The sequence below is a fragment of the Erithacus rubecula genome (assembly GCF_903797595.1).
Source record: "Erithacus rubecula genome assembly, chromosome: 1".
Taxonomy (NCBI): Eukaryota; Metazoa; Chordata; class Aves; order Passeriformes; family Muscicapidae; genus Erithacus; species Erithacus rubecula.
In genome coordinates, this window is record NC_136658.1 from 4,023,648 (window position 1) to 4,043,167 (window position 19,520).

General features: G+C 42.1%; 1 protein-coding gene across 9 annotated transcripts in view; it reads right to left on the reverse strand.

Moving 5' to 3' along the window:
* The window catches only part of POU2F1 (POU class 2 homeobox 1), a 111,881-nt gene that overhangs the window by 4,568 nt on the left and 87,793 nt on the right, over positions 1-19,520 (reverse strand). For 5 of the 9 annotated variants that reach the window (XM_079308593.1, XM_079308592.1, XM_079308590.1 and 2 more), the window contains 7 exons: positions 17,457-17,598; positions 15,227-15,372; positions 14,551-14,730; positions 11,665-11,770; positions 10,914-11,259; positions 10,057-10,145; positions 7,215-8,855 (listed from right to left, as the gene is read on the reverse strand). In XM_079308593.1, the coding sequence (XP_079164719.1) occupies positions 8,545-8,855; positions 10,057-10,145; positions 10,914-11,259; positions 11,665-11,770; positions 14,551-14,730; positions 15,227-15,372; positions 17,457-17,598 (1,320 nt within the window). In that variant the 3' untranslated portion in view covers positions 7,215-8,544. Of the gene's footprint in view, positions 1-7,214; positions 8,856-10,056; positions 10,146-10,913; positions 11,260-11,664; positions 11,771-14,550; positions 14,731-15,226; positions 15,373-17,456; positions 17,599-19,520 lie in introns of those variants that run through there. The other 4 variants (XM_079308591.1, XM_079308589.1, XM_079308594.1 and 1 more) reach the window with 2 other exon arrangements.

The window sequence follows — 19,520 nt, forward strand, 5'->3', positions numbered from 1 at the left end:
ATTTCAGGGGTTTATAGCACCGCAACGTGCCGGCTTGGAACGCACACGAAGTTATGACATTCGGGGAACAGGGCTTCTGTAGCTGCTGCCACAGAATTCAGCAAAGGCAGTGAGAATCCTCAAGTGGGGCCTACAATGGATAAGACAATTTTGGGAGGGAAGGGGAAGCTAATGTGATAAATTAAGTATCTTATGGTATTATGTAAAGCTCTGCCGGAGAACATTCCCCAGCAGACCGACACAGTTTTAAGACAGATCAGTGTTTTGGTCTGAGCTACTTGACAATGTCCTGTTTGGTAGAGAGATGAAATAAGGCAGAGGGGGTATGTTCCAGTTCTGGGGCTGAGCCTCAGCAGCACTAAGGAACGCCAAAGGGTATCATCTTCCCTCGCCTCCCACAAGCTGTTTCATTTCCTTCCTCAGATTTGTTTTCCATAAAGCACACCTTGTTTTCCACTTCTTTTGTTCCAAGTGCTCTTTTCTTTGAGAAGTCATTTCTTCAATATCCCTATTACCTATCTATAAATCTAACTAGCTCTTTGAAAAGTCACACAATATTAATACCACTTTTACATAATGTCAGAACAACAATTCTATTAGTAAAGCTTTCAGTGAAGTTCTGCAACCCGATTGGTGTCCGGAGGAAGAGTAGCTGGACAACCCGCTCTCCCCCTTCCTCCCTCCCTTTCTTCACAAGAGCTCACCAAGTTCACTGATAAAACAGTTCAGCCCAATAGCACGATACATGAACACGTACAAGGCTGCTTTGGGGAGCAAAGAAAGGAGTCTTCGAGGTCCCTCCCTTAAGAGAAAGACCATATGCAAAAGCTGTTGAACAGACTCTGACCTTGGACTACACTGCTTCCACATTTGAAGGAAAGAAACAGTTTTCCCTGACTGTATCCCAACATCAGCCTAAGACCTGCAGCACTGGGCAATCCCCAGACACCGTTTGTCTTCACAGAGCCAAAGCAACTCCATGCAGAAAAGGTGGGAGTACCCGCAAGAGATGAGGTCCTTAGAGGAAGGGACACTGACCCAAAGCTCAAAAAACCCCCACCCAGCTTTTCCTCTTACCCGCTCTGAGAACAGCAGAGCTGACAACTTATCAGTGCCTTTGGTTCCCTACGAGGCCACTGGGAATTGTCCCTCCCCAGTGGAGTCGAGCTCCTGCAGAACCCAGCTCTCGCTGCCCAGCCGGCACGGCTGGCGCTCACGCACTCGCACACGCACCCACCCACGCACACCCCGCCCTCTGCCCGCTCCAGCAGCCCAGGGCAGCGGGGAGGGAGCCCTGGAGCCCGCACAGAGCCGGCTGCAGCACCCTCCCAAGGCAAGCACCACTCGCTCTTCTGCTACTCCCAGCACAACACCGAGACGCGGCCCAGGAGAACGACCTGGTCCCTCGCCAACAACGCCTCAAAGCTCCTCTCCCACGACCGTCTCACAGTATTTCAACCCTTTCAGGCAGACCAGCCAGGTGTTAGGAGTAGGTTAGCTTTCACCTCTCTCAGTTTGGTTTTTTCTTTCATAGTTTTTGGTCTAGACAGGATTAGCATTGCTATTAGAAAAGGAAGTGTTTTAAAAAGTTTTCCACCTATTATCAAGCACTACAAGCCCTACATTCAGTAACAAGACAAGGGGGATAAAAGGAACCTGTTTCACTTTTGCTCTCCCAGATAGATTAAGATGCGACAACCATTCTTGTCCCTCCCTGGAGTTAAACACAGCGGACCCAGTTCAGCTCTGGAACAACTCAACTCAACTGAAACGGATTTCCAGCCCCGAGGTCGATCCCAGCCCAGTACAGCCATCTCTCCCCCGAGCCTCCTCGATATTTGTTGCCTCATCTTCAGATCCCAGCGAGGGGCAAGGAAAGGCCGAGAGGGAGGGAAGTGTGCGCACACTCGAAAGGACCCTGAACAGCAACCCCATCAGTAACCTGCATGCCACCACGTGCTGTGCTGCAGATTAGACCACAGATAAACCAACCAAACAACAATCCCAAACCCAGGAGCGACAAAATGTTTCCTTTGGCAAGACAGATACAAGGAAAAAAATTCATGAGCAAACATTTTCCTTCTAACACAGTCAAACCCCCTTCTCTGCCCCCAACATCCACCCACCCCCACCCGACCCTATAAAGTTGTAACCTATAAACAGGATCTCAAATACATACAGCATAATCATGTTTATCAATCATAATAAACCATCAGTTCAACTAAACTCTACAGCTAGAATTATCTCCACTATTTATAAAGTTTGCTTTTCTCTTCTGATTTTTTCAGTTTAAAACCAGTTCTGCGACAATGCTAAGCTATGCTGAGGTATTTTATGAAGGTGCCAGAAGCCAGCTGCTACCCACAAGTATTGTTCTCAGAGCTGTATGGTGCTACCTTTTGCTGAGGGAAGATGGGGAAGGAGCAAGGAGGGAAAGAGGCAGAGGGACTGAGACAGGGAGGGAGAAAGGGGGCCCAGATTATTCCAGTTATGGACGGTTCTTAGCACTGATGGACCTAAAAGCAGCCCCAAGAGCAAGCTCAGTAGCTGCTTCATGTTGAGGAATTTGGTTGGAAAAGAAGTACTTGATACGTTCTACATGCTGGCCTTATCTACTTGAGTAAAAGATGTCTTTTTTCCCACAGTTAACTATTTGTAATTTCAGTGCAATCTCCCTAACACCCTCCTAACAGCATCCCAGCAGAGGTAAAAATTCAGAGTATGTTCCCACTTGGAGTATCCTGGGAGAAAAGGCAGACAGATAAAATGCAGATATAGCTAAGATGAAAAAATCATTTTTTTCCCATGCGTTACTGTGTCCATGTGTGAAGATATGTAAATAGAGGAATTGCTTTTCATTGTTCCAAAAGCACTGAAATAACTGGCACTGATACTGAGGGAACCAGGTACCACTCACATTGTGGAGACAAAGATATGAGCATCTTAAGAAACTGAATTGTGAGCCAACAAATTTTTGACAAAATGTCCCCTTATCAATATCTTTAAAGTATTTTAGGGGACCCTCCTCTAGAAAGAAGAGAGAAACAAGCAGCAACAAGAGATTTAATGAGTGAGAAGGGCAGAACTTGTGCAAGATAGGTTATCTTGAATTCTATATTGCTTTAGTACTTTGGGAAGGAGAGGGCAAATGTACTGGCTGCAAAAATAGAAAGGGATTTGAGTTGGCTGTGTGGGAACTGACAGCCATAAATACAGTGGGGGGCAGCAGGCCAGCTTATTCCTTTGGTAATACTCCACCCTAAGCAACACCCAACAGGGACAGACAGGCCCTGCTGGGGTACAGGGTGTGGAAAAACAGCATCTAACCATTTCAGGCAAAACAGGAATAGAGAATAGTGACTCTTCATAAGTTAACGTGGCAATAAAAACATCTACATTTTAAACTTCCAGTTTAAAACCAAGTATCATTGAAAGTTTGGACTATGCATTATTTTATCTGTCCTAAAACACTCTTATGACCATGAGAAGTTACCTGTCTCTTTAAAATAATTTTGTATCTTTATATATTTCTTTATCTAAGAAAATATGAATTGATATTTAAGGTAAATTAGATGTTGCTTTGGTTTAGTATCTGTGGTATGGCTCCAGCTGTAATGGTTGTGCTGCTCCATTTGCAACAACAACAAAAAAAGAGGGAATTCCTGTTTTAAGTAACTCTGCTTTGCAGGCATGTGCACAAGGTTAAAGAATTAATAATCCTGTCTCCTTCACTAACTCAACTGCAGAAATGTGTCAAAGGACCCTGTGTGAGGCTTACAGAGGTGGCATTTGAACATTAGGTCATAGTTCCAAGAGATGTCTCTGTGCACATCCACACCATCTCACAGCTAATGATAAAAATGTACTTTAACTAACACATGTTGTACAGTAGTTCAAACCAAAACTGATGCCTTGGGTTTTAGCTTTTATATTTCTCAGACTCTCTGCTGCTTGGTGTGTAATTCTGAAACTTCATATTAGATGTTAATAAATTCTCTTCACAGGGTAGCTGGACAAAACAACCCCTTCCCAGCTGGAGAACCAAGGACAGCTGGTACCCAAAAGGTACAAACAAAGAGGGGAAGGGGACAAGCCAGGAGGCTGAGAATTCCTAGCCTGGGGCTGTGGCTGGATAATTAACCCCAATATGTGGATGAACCAAAACTTGTAAAAGTGTAAGAACTCATGACTGGGATCTATCTGGGATTTGATTTGGGTGCAGCCCTGGCCAGGCTCTTGCACTGCCCAAGGTGAATCCTTTCAATAAATTCCTGTTTTATTCCTTTTGCTCTGCCTAGTCTCTGTTCCAGGTCAGCCTTTCCAGGCAACAGTTCTGGTATCCCAGGAAGAACTTCAAGGCATCTGGAGGATCCCTGGGGTGGAGGAGAGCCCAGCTCCTGCCCCCCTGCTCTGCAGGAAATCTAAGCAGTTGTAATGATTGTAAGCAGTGTGTGTTTTCTTTGGGCTGTTTGTGAATCCTTCCACAGTGATGTGGACAGTGGATTCTAAGGAGACCAAGTGTGCTAAAGCCAAAGTGTGCTAAAGCAGAACATGTTTTTCTTAAGATCAGAAAAAAATGTCATCACCAAGCTACAAGACCAATTCCTGAAGCCATTCTCTAAATTATTTTTGACCTTCATGGCATATCTGTGTTTGTGTCCCTGGAAATCTGCTTTTTGACCTATTTGTGTCTGCAGGGAAAGTTTTTCACCTTCTCTTTTCTTGTCTGGGTACTGAGACATGCTTGCAACTATGAAAAGCAACCCTCTCATCTTTAAATACAGAACATGGAACTCTGAAAAAGAGATGCCATTATCCTTTTCCAACACACCATCAAACTTCCTGTGATCATATTTACTGGGTCTGTACATAATTGTTATTGTTTCTTATCAGATGCATCAATTTCTGCTGCCAGCATGATGTCCATTTAAAAAAAAACTTCTGCTAAATTCTGGTCTTACATTCTTTTCATTCTCTGAAGGACCACATGTGCTCTAACTTGGCAGGTGTACACTCACTGCCAGTCTGATTTCTGTCTTTCACCTAAACACTGGAGGTAGCCAGCATCCATGAGGAAAAAAGATGATAGGGATGAAAAGTAGGCTCCAGGAACAAGTCAGGGATGTTTTAGGGATCAATGAATCAGAGCACACTGGCAATGGATGCCATGGGATATGTGCTGTTTGGGTATTATGTCAGCTTCTGCAAACAAAACCAAGCTTTTTTGGATATGTGGCTACTCTGAGTTTCCAGTTTCTCTCAGAAAAAAACTGGCCAAGAAATTCCCTGGAATCTGGGCCCCAGACAGGGTGATGGGGTAGAGAAGAGGAGGGTAAAGGGGTATAAGGTGCTCACACCAAAGCCATGTGACCAATGCAAAGGTAGTCAGGAAAAAAAGCAGATTTTTATAATAAATAAACCATCCAAGCTGCATTAGTGTTCCAGATATGTACTCAACAAGACCCTCTCCCAACCACAAACCAGCAAGAATGGGACATGAAAACTCATTCAGACAGCTAATGGCACAGTCTCCTGGAACTGTGGAGAGAGGATTTTCCATTGATTTAAGGCCCACCTTTCTTTGTGTTTCCTAGATATCTGCAAGGACCACGCCCCCCACCCACCACAAAACCCTTGGGGAGGAGGGGATCCATCAGAGACAAGCCTGGTGGTCTCCCCCCCTCTAACAAAAAAGCTTCCTGATAAATTGTACTTTTGCACAGGTGTGAAAGTAAGCAGGGACTTTCAGAGTCAGGAACAAACGCTACAGCTGCCGTTTTGCCCATCCTCTTACTTCACTCAAAACAAGTCCAAGGACTTGCATTCCTTTGGTAAAAACTACAGACCGTGCTGTGGCCTCCAGACCAGCACAGTGGGTACCAGCATCTTCTCTTCTACTTTTCTCCTACCTCCCTGAAGCTCACCCAGCTGTACCTGTTGCTGCTCTGAAGCTTTTACTGTGGGCCATTGCCATTTTTGCAGTATTATTCAAAGCCCTAAGTCTCCTGCACGGCCTGAAGACGTAGAGACACATCAAAAATACTGAGATTCATCCATATCAGGGGGTGGGGGTAAAGGTGGGACCTCTTGGATTAACAATCCTCTGACATTGCCATTCTATTTACACATCAAATAAAAGAAAACAAATTAAAAATCAAGTTAAGAGTCTGCCCCAAGGATAACACAAATTACCAACCAAAAAAAAAACCAAAAAAGATTAAAAACAAGCAGCAACTTTTATATAAAATTAATAAAAACAAAAGACAAATGAAAAAGAAATTGTCAGTAGCATCTATCGCCTCTCTGCATCTGAACTGCACTTACACAAACTAGTCCATTAGTACAGCAGCTTGCTAGAAATTGACTTTGGTTCAAGCTTAGTTTTAAAAAAATAAAACATAAAAAAATCAAAAACACATAAGAAACGGTGGACGGACATTTGTTAGTTTCCCTGCTTGCAGTTCACTAGTTTTGAAGTTTCAGGGGTAATTGGTTTAAATATCAGTAAAATAGGAAGGTGGAGAGTTAGAGATGAACAGAGCAAAACCATGGTGGTGGGGGGAGAGATAAGGGGTTCTGCCACTTGAGTGCAAACACAAATCCCACATGCTCAGGCCACAAACCAAAGCACGGGTAGAGTTTAAAGTTGCTGCCTTCCGGATCTTGGATGAGAAGCTCCAGGATCCCCCTGAATCATCAACAAAATGAACATAGCTGCATCAGCTCATTATTTTAGGACACTCTGGTGACAAAAGAAAAGGGGGTCGGTGGGAAAGGGATTTTTCTAATACCCTCACTAGCTAAAAGTAATTTAGTTTTATACACATGGCAGAAACCTTTAAATCCATCAGGAATGGAAAGTTCAACGTGAACTGCATTGCAGTGATCCAGTCTTCTCTCTTTAAATTTTTTTTTTTGGTTCAGATACTAGATTGTATATTTAAGAATATACGGATCTAACTTCTGTACAGTTCATTTCTCTTTCCTCATCCACAAAAATATCCTTTGCTCCACAGATCAGGATCAGCCTTAAAAAGTGAGTTCCAGTGCCAGGCCAGCCCCGGCCGACTGTCACTCTCACCCTGCAGCTCAGAGACCACACGAGATCAGCCTGGGGTGTGCAAAGCCCCAGAGTGGCTCTGTTGTGTTGGCATTAACAATGGCACCTTCTGTTCCCATATTCCTGGCTTCTGTCTTTTGCAGCCAGAAGCACCTTTTTCTTTTTTTTTTTTTTTTTTTTTTTACTAGGAAGCTCTTCTAAATAGTGTTGGAAGCATCAGAAAAGGAATATTGCTATGAATGGGGAGAATGTGACTTTCTGAAATCCAGTACCAACTCACCTAGAGGGTATCTAGGACTGTAAATGCTGCTTCACATGCTGCCAATTAGCCTGGGTCATGATGTTTTTTAAATATATTTGTGTGCTCTTGCAAAGCAAAATGAAATCACTGGAACAGAAGAGCCATCAGTATTGTCACACAGTCCACACTTGGTCACATCCCGCTCTCTGAACTTAAAAGGAACCAAGCTCACGAAGCTAAGATCATAATTTGGCCATTTTGTCTAAATATTTGAGAGAAGAATGGCAGTTCGAGGCTAATTCCTACCTCTGCTTAAAAAGCAGAAACCAACCTGGAAGCTTGCACACAATGATCTCTGCTGCTGCACTGAGCTTCCTGCACAAACGTTGAACATAAATTCTTCTGACCCCTACAAGTAGGCATTAGACAAATTCAAGGATGAGGAAACTGTTCAGAACTTTCCCAGAAGATTAGGACAGAAAGTCTATTTGTGCTCCATTCTTCCTCTCCACCCCCCACCCTCCCCCCATGGTGTGGGAGCTCGCTGAAAATAATCCAGGAGCAAAAGACAAACGCGTCCAAACTATATATATAAAAATAATAATAATAATAATAATCATAATAATAATAGAGATACACCAGTAATACAGGCCTGCCTAAATTGTACCAGTTAAGAAAGGAACCCCCAACATGATTGATACGATTATAAACACCTTGTATGACATAATGGCCTGTACAACAGACCTATAAAATGATAATTAAAAAAGAAAGATATTTAGACCAAAAAAACCAAGAAATCCCCTTCCTATGTTTGAACTGATAACCCACCTTAACTTGTCATTGTGACTGCTGGAAATGATAAGTAGTCCTTTCACTTTTTTTGTGTTTTTGTGGTTTTTAGTTTTTTTGTGGTTTTTTTTTTTTTTTTTACATTTTTGGTTAGAAAGTTCTCCGATCCATGAAGCGATCCTGAAAAGACAGTGTTTATTATAAAATTAGGCAAATGTCTGTCCCAGCTTTAAATCCTTCCTGTTTTGCTTTCGTTTTTTTTTTTTCTCCTTTTTTTTTTTTTGTTTTTTTTTTTTTTTTTAAATATTTTTTCTTCTCTCTCTCTCTCTCTCTCTCTCTCTCTCTTGTCCCCAGCAGCACGGTGAGAGCTGCCCGCGGCATTGCAGTTCATCGGCCAGGCTGGCGCCGATGGCAGCGCACAGTGCCCCAGGCTGCTGAGCACACCCAGCCCGGCTCACTGTGCCTTGGAGGCAGTGGTGGTGGTGGATGTGGCCCCGCTGGCAGAGGCCACGGTGAGGAGAGAGTTCTGGATGGACTCGGCTGAGGTGGAGGTGGCGTGAAGGCTGGCGACTGGTCCAGAGGCCCCTGCGGAGGCTGCAGCTGCAGAGACCAAGCTAACTGGGTTGCTGGTGAGCAGAGAAAGGTTCTGAGGGTTCAGGAACAGAGGGGCAGTGACGATGTTAGGGGTACCTCCAGCATTGGCAAACACCAAGTTTCCAGTTGCATCCAGTGATGTTATTGGAAGAGAGCCACCAGATGCAAGAGCTAAAAAAAGGGAAAGTTGAGCAGGGAGGAGATAACATTAGCAGTAAGCGACAATGCAAAATGTGCCTAAAAGCAAGAGGTCTCTGCATTTGCCTTCCTCTGATATATGTGCTCTCTAAATCACTGAGGGCACTTGTCTCATTAGAAGCTGTTTTGGTTTGTTTTTTTTTTTCAAAAAGACAAGATTGTGCAGCTACTAAAGCGCGTCTTTCATTTGCTGCTAAACTAATTCCACTGTGCCTTTCTTCAGCTCTTCTAGCACAATACTGGTCTATGTTTCCTGCCACAGAGAGCCTGTACATCCAGGCAACTTGCCCTGGGAAGGGTTGAGATGAGAGCTCATGTGAAATGACAGCTATCACAAGATGGAGAAGGTCACGTAACCTTAAGTGTAACATTTTAAATGTTGACATATAACCAACCACTGTTACAACTTACTCTCGAGGGTCTACAGCATTCAGTCTGCCTTAGATTATGATCTAAATTTATCTGTGACACTTTATGAAATGGTTCTTTCTTTCAACCTAGAAATGAGAATTGTTCAGCTGGTTTAGAGGATATTTGAACACACAGGTTACCTAGCTCTTTTGAGACTTGTACCACCCAGTTTTTACAGGTGGTAAACTATGAACTCAGAACAACTCTTGTTGAAGCCAGTGGTAACTTCTGGCTTTGTGCTACTTCCAAAACAAATAAATATTTGCTCTTCTGAATGTGGATTTACGTATTTCAAGTTCTACATAAGGATTTTAGGAGGCAGGATGTTTGTTGTACATTATTTTCAAATAAGTATGAAGACGAGAATTCAGGATCAAGACTTGCTCAGAACTGCCCTCCCAAGAGACCTTAGAATGGTGTAAGTCTGCTCAAGCAGACTGTAGCAGAGCTATAAAAAGCAAATGTCTAACCTGCTACAGATACAGGCCAATGAGGCAAGGACAACAAAATAAATTCCAGATTATATTCAGTATCTCCTTTAAATCACTGTAAGATCATGCACAGTTCTGATCCCCTATCTGAAATTATACCTGCCCTCATCTCTGTGATCCACAAAACGTATTTGCGCATTTGATTTTGCAAAGCCTTGACTCCTACACAATTTATGCCCAGTGCTGAGGAGTCAGTGTTCTCTGGCAGACAAAACCAGGGTGCATAAACCGAAGCTGTGTGACACAGATGCATTAAAAGGAGCACTACTGACCTTGAATAGTTGCCAGTGTACTGTTGCTCATCAGGGCCGGGCTGAGAGCACCACCTAATGTCCCTGGATTGAGACTGAGTAAGGCACCTCTGCAGCAAGCAAGAAGAAGTGGAAAAGAGAAAGAGTGTTTTAAGAAAAGGTTGTCACTGTTTAAAAGCACACCATCATACTTTTAAAAAAGGGGTAAGGGGTGGGGTGGGCAAGGAGGGAGAAAAGACCAGACATTAAGGGCTGGTTTTGGATTATTTTACTTTTAACTCCATGAGAAGTTCATGACATGTCTGAAGTACAAAGCACTGTAAATACATGACTTGCATTGATTGTTGGTGTAAAATATTCTTGTAAAGTATTTTGGGAAAACTGTTGATAGTTAGAGAACTATCATCCTCTCCCAAATGCAGGTAAGAAATATGTAAACCAAGAGGAATTAAAGAAACATCTGTCTGAGCAACATTTCTACAACAAACTTCAATGATACATCATCTTGCATCTTTGACTTCTTGCTCATGATGGAGAAATGAGTACAGACAGAGGTGTGAAGTGGGTCAAGGCTATCTCTCCATTTTACAATTAATAAGATAGAGTCTATGACTCAGTGGTAACTGGCAGTATTTAAATCAAGCTCTGCAGTGAGATGAATGATTTATCAAACAACAACATCACTGCAAAACAGCTTTTTCACCTTTAAAATGAACACAGTATTTGTGTACTGTGATGGGGAATGATCAATTGCCATCATGAGTAAACCTTCAGAATCCAAGATAAATGACAGTGACACGTAAAAGCAATTTATCCCAAGAATTCTCCTTCACTCTTCTGCCACCTCACTTAGAAAGGTGTGCAAAATTGATCCTTACCCAGCTGCAAACTGTGAGGATGCCATCAAGCCTGGGTTTAGTCCTGCTGCAGCAGCCATGGCAGCAAGACTTGCATTTGCAGGCAACTGTGCAGCTCCTTGTAACGCGGCCGCTGCCGCTGTTTGCAACCCTGATGCCGTTACCATCACCTGGCTGGTCCCGAGAGGGGAGGACAAGGGAGTGGAGGTTGTCTGTGTTGTGCTGGTCTCACTGGCACTGGATGCCTCTGAAGTGGAGGCTGAGGCAGAAGGGGAAGGACTCAGGGAGGGTGATGTCACTGCTGAAGAAGCCGGAGGTGCTGTTGAAATCACTGTCGCCGTGTTGTTGGAGGTGGTTTCTGTAGTGCCTGGAAGGTTGGTTCTGGTCAGATCAGTACAAAACACAGAGAGCAGACAGCAGAAACCCCTGCCCACCTGATCTCAACTCCATGTCCAGCTGAAAGGGCACAAACACACATTTCTGTAGCACCAAGAAGCACCAAGAGTTGAAATGAAAAAACGAAATGACACTTCCTGATGGAGGCTGAGGAGCTCTAGAAGCCACCAATGAAACACAGCATATTTTGTTTTGGCACCACGTGTGATTTTATTCCTGGAAAAACTCACAAAAACTGAAGTTTCTTAGTGCAGCAACAAGGAACAATGACAAGAATGTCCTGGCATACCAGTGACCAATAGTGAATGACTCTTTTAAGAATTCAAAAGGGACAAACAGTAGGGTTGATGTGGTGGCAGCAGAGATTAGCCCTTACCTGTGACTGACAGACTGGTGACAGCAGGACTGGCCAGAGGGAGCACGGGGTTGACAGTCAGGGTTGTAGCTGCACTGCTAGTCACAAGGCTTGGCGTGGTTGCCACCTGGAGGTTAAAAAGGAATAAAACTGCTCAGCTGCTCAAAGACAGGGTTACACATTAGCCCTGGATTTCTTTCTTTCTTTCCACCCTCAGCAGAGGAGATTATCAGGAAAAACACTGCATATAAACTAAATTTTTTTTTTTTTTGCAATTTGGTTACTTTACATTCAATGAAACAACCATAGCACCCTCTCTAATTACCAGCAATATCTTTATTCCTAATAATTCAGTATTTGAAAGGAGAAATGCCCCTACACATATTGTCTCAAAACTGCAAGTTAGCCCTCTCTCTGCCACCCCACAGAGACAGCACCTTGTTTTAATTCAGATACTGTTATAGAAAAATTTACAAAATATATAATTTCTACTATTTTTCTCTTGTTTAAGCATCTTTTTCAGTTCCAACTCTCTTTCTCTGATTAGATTATGTAAATGCCCCAGGTAATGTGTTTATATGGAGAAGCAGAATAACATTTCACTTTTATTCAAAACATAAGCCTTACTTTGATAAGTTTCCTTGTGCCAAAGGATGGATCTCTGAATTTTAAAACATACAAATGGAGTTTCCAATTGTGGATGGCTTATTACAAGAAAGCTACAATAAACTGAAGACATTACAGATAAACACTAAAGATTTAAGGCTGGAGAAACTATCTTATGAGGAAAAATGAAATATAAGGAAAGGACTTTTTATGGACAAGAAATGGTGTCCAAAAGTAATATTTGAAGGCTGTTAGACAGCAGTGAGAGAAATGAATCCTTTAGAATTGCCCAAGAGAACATAGCCAAGGATACAGGCTAAAAACTCCTCCTTTTCACTCTCTTACCTTAAGTCTATTATCAGAGAAATATCTCTCATGCTACACATCCTCTTAGAGGGAGTCAAATGCTTCATGCATTTTAAACAACACTGGGGCAACTGGGACAGATCAGAAAGCTTTCTGCCCATCTCAAGCAGTGTATGAAATTAAGAGGAGCTGGATACACCTCCCACTAATGCAGCCCAGCCACTGCATCTGTCATCTGTCCAGCAAGCACTTAAGGCCAAGGTCACCATCCCTATTTCAGGGCAGAGAATGACCTGCAATTAATCCAGCTCACCCTGTGGTTACAGTGAGTGACTCCAGCCAATGCAGAAGGAAGCTGCCCCCAAAAGGAGCCTTTCCCTCCAATCCTGCTGCAGAGCCCTCACCCTCGTGCAGCCAGGCTGCAAGTCACACTGGTTATCTACCCACACTGAAAATTCATCATTGTTCTTCACATGGCTAATTTGCACTCAAACTACTAAACTAAGCCCAAGAATCCTATGGACACAATCCCCAGAGCTGACACAAGGAATCAAAGCACACAGTCAGTGAAGGCTGGGGGCAGCAGGGCTGGAACATCCATTTGAGTAGCAGCACAGTCTCAGGAGAAGCTTAGAATGAGTGAAAACACTAGTGAAACTTCACTGATGAAAGGGAGACTGTGGTTAACACCTCAATTTCTTACATACAATGGCAGATTACAGCAACAGAGAAAATTTCTGTAGGAAAACTCCTTTAAGCTGCAGTCTGAGGGAACTTGCACTGTAACTAAAACCCACTCTCATAAATCTCACTATATTCTGCTTTGATAGCAAGGCATGCAACCTTGCTTTGCAATTGGGCAAAAAAAAAAAACCCAAACAAACCAACAAAAACAATAATAAAAGTACACTTAACACAGCCCTTCCCCTGAAACAAAAGGTTGCATGCACACACCCTGAGACAAGGATGAGGGAAGAGAATAACACATCACCAAAATTAATGGTTTAATGAAGTACTGGAAGATATTAGCTACTACAGTGATGAGGGTGGAATAAATACTACAAAAGGACAGCTACAGGCTACATAAATTCCACCACATTCCTATTAGCATAGCTACTATGAAATCTAATAGCTACTGTTTCTATCTATAAAAACAGACCTCCATGGACATTGGTAGCAAAGGTGCTGAAGGAACCTTGATGCATGTGTTTTGTTACTCTTATTTTCATGAAGTTTGTGTTTACCTGAGGTAAATACAAGTGTGGGAAAATAATTACATGAGTATTAGCTAAACTGCTCTTTTGTTCCATGTCTTTCTTTTATATAAATTATTTCTGACTAAAAGTAACAACACTAGAGTTGGATCTGCATGACCTAAGTCTCCAAATGATACAGAACCAAAGGATGGGTAAGATTGGAAGGGATCACAATGGGTCCTTTGGCCCAACTTCCCTGCAGGGTCACTCCTAGAACACATGGCACAGAATTGAGTCCAGATGGCTCTTGAGCATCTCCAGTAAGGGAGACTCCACAGCCTCTTTGGGCAACTTGCTCCAGTGCATGATATATTTTACTGCTGCTCATTTACTGAGCAGAGCTGATAAAATAAGAGGGGAGGGGAAGAGCTATTAAGCACTTTAAAAAAATACTATTATTTCATTAAAAAAAAAGAGTAAAAAATTGAAAGTTCAGATATAAACTGGAGGTTTTATCTGAAGTCCAAAGCAATAACCTCAAGTGCAAATTTGGTAGTCAGAATATTTTTTCATGAGCTGACTAAATTAAACACCCTGTCTGAAGGCCTGACTAGTGCCTGATTTGCAAACATTCTCTCTTAGACAGTATCCAGGTGGAACACCCAAAATGCCAGTAAAATAAAAATATGTGAGAACAAGTCTGCTGTACAAAGAAGGTGCAGCATGTGTAGCTTCCACAGTGAGCACAGCAGAACTACCTCTGCCAGTGATCTTTGCCAACACAGTTCCTGACTCTTACCAGTGAGGTTGGACAGGGGAAAATTGCTTTGATGGGCGAGCTGCTGGTTCCACCACTGCTGGGTGGGTTGATCCTTTTCTCCTTCTGGCGCCGGTTACAGAACCAAACGCGGATCACCTCCTTCTCCATGTTTAGCTGGTCAGCTATCATGGCGATCTCATCCGAGGTAGGCTTTTGGTTCTGACAAAAGAAAATGCTATTTGAAAAGATCTGAAATTATCTCCTGAAGATTTGCAGCATAGCTTCTTCTCTAATAGGTAAAAATCTGAATTGGTGATTTAGATCCAGAATTTGGTCAGTGGTACAGTAGAGAGAAAGCACAGTAGATGCTTCTGTCCTCCAGATCAAACCCTCAAATTATGTGTGCTTAGACTATTGCCCCATTTAGTCATCCTCATTAAGGGTAGTGTTTAAACCTATGTCTGAGTATACTGGAATGCAAAATCAGAGAGTCAGTGAACTGCAAGAACCAGTGAATTTTCTGAGGAGATTTGTGCTTGTTTTTAAAGTGGAGGAAATGTTGATTCATGTTTCTTGGCACGGCCTTTGTATTCCCCTTATTTAGCACCAGCACTTTCCTAAATAGCACAGTAATGAGTTCACTCTAACACATATAATTGTTAGATTAGGTTTCTCCATCCCTTCACAGGCTGAGCACAGCACCAGGACCACTGACCTCCAGGAAACTCTTCTCTAAGGCCACACGTATGTTGGTCTCTATGCTGGTGCGTTTCTTCCTCCTACGGTTCAAGCCTTCGATCCCTTGCCCCGGAGAATTCAGGGCACTTGGGCTGGAGAGAGTTGAATCAGATGAGAGGTTTTCTGAAAATGAAGTAAGTCATACCAATCAGGAGATTTCATCTGAATGCAGTGCAGTGTAAGGCAATTGTTCTTCACCTGTGCAAGGTATGTTAAGACTTGCTCTGTATCTATTCCAAATACATAGAGATTTATGAAGGTCATATGCACTGATCACTGTATTTACAAATTTCAACATATACCTGAAACTAAAAAGCTACCAGTAAACCCAGAGGATGTCCCCTGCTCCTGTATGCTACCACAGTATCCCTTTAGTAATACCTATACAAAGTTTGTCTCCCATATCTCATTCTACTCCCCACTCACTCACTGCAAGGCCCAGTTCAAAGGAAAAAGGAGTACTTGATATCCATGAGCTATAGCTGAAAGTCACAGGCAGTTATGAAAAAATCTGAACACCCTGAAATTTCTTTCACCCACTCTACAAAACTCTAGAGGAAGAGAAGTTCATAACTGGCTTCCCAGTGTTCATTCAGTCTCTTCTCTCTGGACATCTTAGCAGATACTCAGTGCTACCAACCACTCTACACAGCAAGCAGCTCCCCCTCTTGAACTTCACCAAGGCTCTTAACTCCTACTCCTGTCTTTCTGGCTTCACAGAGAAGCAGAGAGAACATTTAACCTCACTTTGCAGCAGGAAGAGCAATCTAACCAAAAGGCAAATTTCAGCAGGGAATATAAACAAAATTATTAACTGTGGTTGGAGTTCCCTCATTGCTTTGGAGTTTGTGGGTGATAAGCAGGTGTCAAAGTCCACAATGCCCATCATTATTTAATAGACTTAAATGGGCAAGTATTTTCTAGATTTTTTAAATAGTAATGTAACCTGCAAACACATGGAAACCCTTTCTCAGCCTGAAAACTCAATTGAGAACCTGCTGAGTTCCATGGCAATAAATTCTGGAATCATCAGTCTGCTACTCCTGCCTACTTTTACCTAAAAGTAGCCTGAATCTTTCTTCCAAAGATTTTCAGGAAACTGAGTCAAAGCCAAAGACAATGGTTCCCCGCTTGCAGGATGTGAAGAACCCCACCACTGTTCACAGTCCTTAACTTTACAGAGGCAAGTATTTCTTCAGGGTAGCAGGAAAAGAACTCCTATAACTCTCCTTGCAGCAGCACTGGATCCATCCACTGTCCTGTGGACTTGAGCACTCAGTGTGGAGGTATTTATGTCTTTTATCACAGACCTACAACACCTAATGATAAGCCCTGTCAGCACAACAGAATGACACTTCCTTTTCTCAATGCAGGACAAATTTTCAACACTGCATGAAATTATTTTCAATATTTCAGAGAATGCTGTAGGTGCCAGCAAAAAGCTCTCTCCATTTTGGTAAAAAAATAGGAAGGCACACACCATCCCTGCCATCTGTTTAACATATCCATCAGTTTTATCCTATGTACAATTGCATACTTGGAAGAAAAAACTGGCTGACAGTACTCTCAAACACTTTCTATCCTAAAAACTAAGCACCACCTCAAAAGTTCCTTTTGCTGGTGGGAGCCAAAAAACCACAAAAGAACACTACTGACATTGGCATAGTGAATAATTTTGTATCCCAGAAAAAAAAATTAATATGGCAGGGAAAAAGCAAAACCTAGCCCACAAAAAACTCTTCCTACAGGGAAAAGGATTATTTATGTGAACCCTAGGAGACAGATAAAAGGAATGCACACAGGGGTGTGGAAGGAGATGGATGAAATAAGCTCTGCCTACTGAAACAACAAATCATGCAACCCTCTCTCTACTACACATCTGAAAAAGAAAGCTAGAAGAGGATTAGAAGTTATATGCATTAACATACACAAAGGAGGAAAATCATGACACATATTGTACCTCATCCCATGCAATTGTTCAGCTGTCTAGAGAACACATTTCTGGAAGTTCATACTGGAACTATTTTGGATGCATATATAGGCACATGGAAAAGGAACTATGGACCCTTATTTCTACATCCTCATTTGTCCCATGGGCAGCTACAAAGGCTGGTAGCTTCATAAAACCATAAGGGCACAAACGAAGCAGCTTTTCAGAATCCTACTGATTTTGGTAGGCTGGTGAAGAAATGCACAGACTCATTCACCTGCATCATTGAGCCACTTTTCCAGAAGTGGCTTTAACTTGCACATGTTCTTAAAGCTGAGGTTCAAGGCTTCAAAGCGAGAGATGGTAGTTTGGCTGAAGTCATTTCCATAGAGTTTGCCCATAGCGAGCCCAACATCACCCTGGACAAAGAAAGAGAAAAAAGGGATTCACTGACACAGGCACTTCCAAAGCAAGGAATCCTGTCACATTCTGCTGTTCTCTTAGTGACTCCACTGCTGTGTGGGATTTCAGCTTCACAGAGGCTTTCTCAGTGCTACCAAGATTCATGCTAAAGCAATAATCATAAAGAAATGGCAAACCTCAGTCAGTTTAACCGTGTAACTCTTTCCAGAAAATCCCTGATGCTTTGTCTTCTTAGCATTATCACTGAGCAGCACATTCCATTGAATAGTAACTAATAATTTTTTCTTAGTTCTTTTAAATAACTGAATGCCAAGCTCTCCTTAGGAGCGGATTTAGGCTTTTCTACATATTTGACACCAAAGAAGGAAAGTTCAAATAAGCAGAAATGCAATGAATTCACGTTCTCAAATTTGTAGAAAATACTCTAGAAAAGATGTCTGCAAACATACATCACATTTAAATAGACGCAGAAATATTCTTATCTGTGGTCCAAATCAAATTTCTCCCCAACAGACACAAATTTCAAAGCAGACAAGAAGTTGAACCATTTCAAATAATGATTAACTGCAGCCTTGACTATCATTACCCATCTGCCAGAAAGCTATCCAGAAGATTTACAGGCAGATGATTGTCTCTTTACATCTGTTATTGCTTTTTAAACTCAGTCTTAGCTAGCTATTCTACTAGCAGACACTCTGACTATCCTAATATTTATGTATATAGTACATAGTATATAGTAGTATATGTAGTATGCACATGGAAAGTGGTGTTTAAAAAAAAAAAAATCAATCCATTCTTGATTGTGGCCTTTAAAAACACCATAACATTTTCATGCTTTATCTTAAAGCTGGAAGGTCCTGCCCTTTGACAAAAAATGCACTTATATTTCAAGTATACTATTTGGTCTAAAGTAGCTTTGTTTAGCTTTTTAATTTTTGTTTTTAAGCACAAAACAAAGTATGAGAAGTCTGAAAGAAGAGGCTGAAAAGCTGGAGCACAGTTAGTGGAGTTTAATTGCAAATGGGTTAGTTGGACTGGGCATAAAGCTGGCTTTTCTCTGAGGTCAGCTCCACAACCACAGCTGGTATGAGTACACTGACAGCATGCAGATTGGCCACACACAAGCCAGGAAGAAAACAACCTTTGGGAAGCTTAGTAAATTGTGCAGGTTGAGCAAAGAAAACAATTTCCTTCCTAAAAGAGGAGCAGAACAATTGGTTTGTGTGCCCTTCAATCAGAGGAAACACGTGGGAACTCACATTTATGCCTCTACTCATATGCCAGGATTCTGTGCATTTTAAAACTCATAAATCATTCCAACAGGAGTAACGTGGATGCTCTTCTGGGTTTATGAAGAAGAAAACCTGGCTATGTAAACCATTTTAGAGATAAGTTGATTTATGTCTTGGCAGGAAAGAGTTATGAAATTTGCTCCAGTCCCCCAACTAAATTTAATTCTGGATTTATGTTGTTCTTACAAACATTTGCCATCTGATTTAAAATGAATAGTTAACCATTTCTTTGTCAATGCCAAAAGGTGGCAGCATTTCAGCTGTAGGCAAGGGAATTTACATATTGGGATGAGAATTTTATCTATTGGGATGGCTCATGGACAGGATGGAAAGTGTATAAAGGCACTGTATACACATCTGATCTATTCTATAGGTTGACTGAAGCTCTGGTAATGAACTGAAACTGATTATAAGGTACATCATTGTTGTGTGTACTGGTCTGTTAAGAAGCTCAGATGGTTTAGCAGAGGCAATACCTTTCACAGAATAAAAAATTGTCTGAAATGTTCCCTCACATTGCTTGAATCTGTACTGAGCAATTAGTCCCAGGCTGCAATGATGCCAAGGTGCAGTTTGCTCATTGTGTCCCTGTATGTCAAACATGGAGGTATTTTTAAGGAAAACAA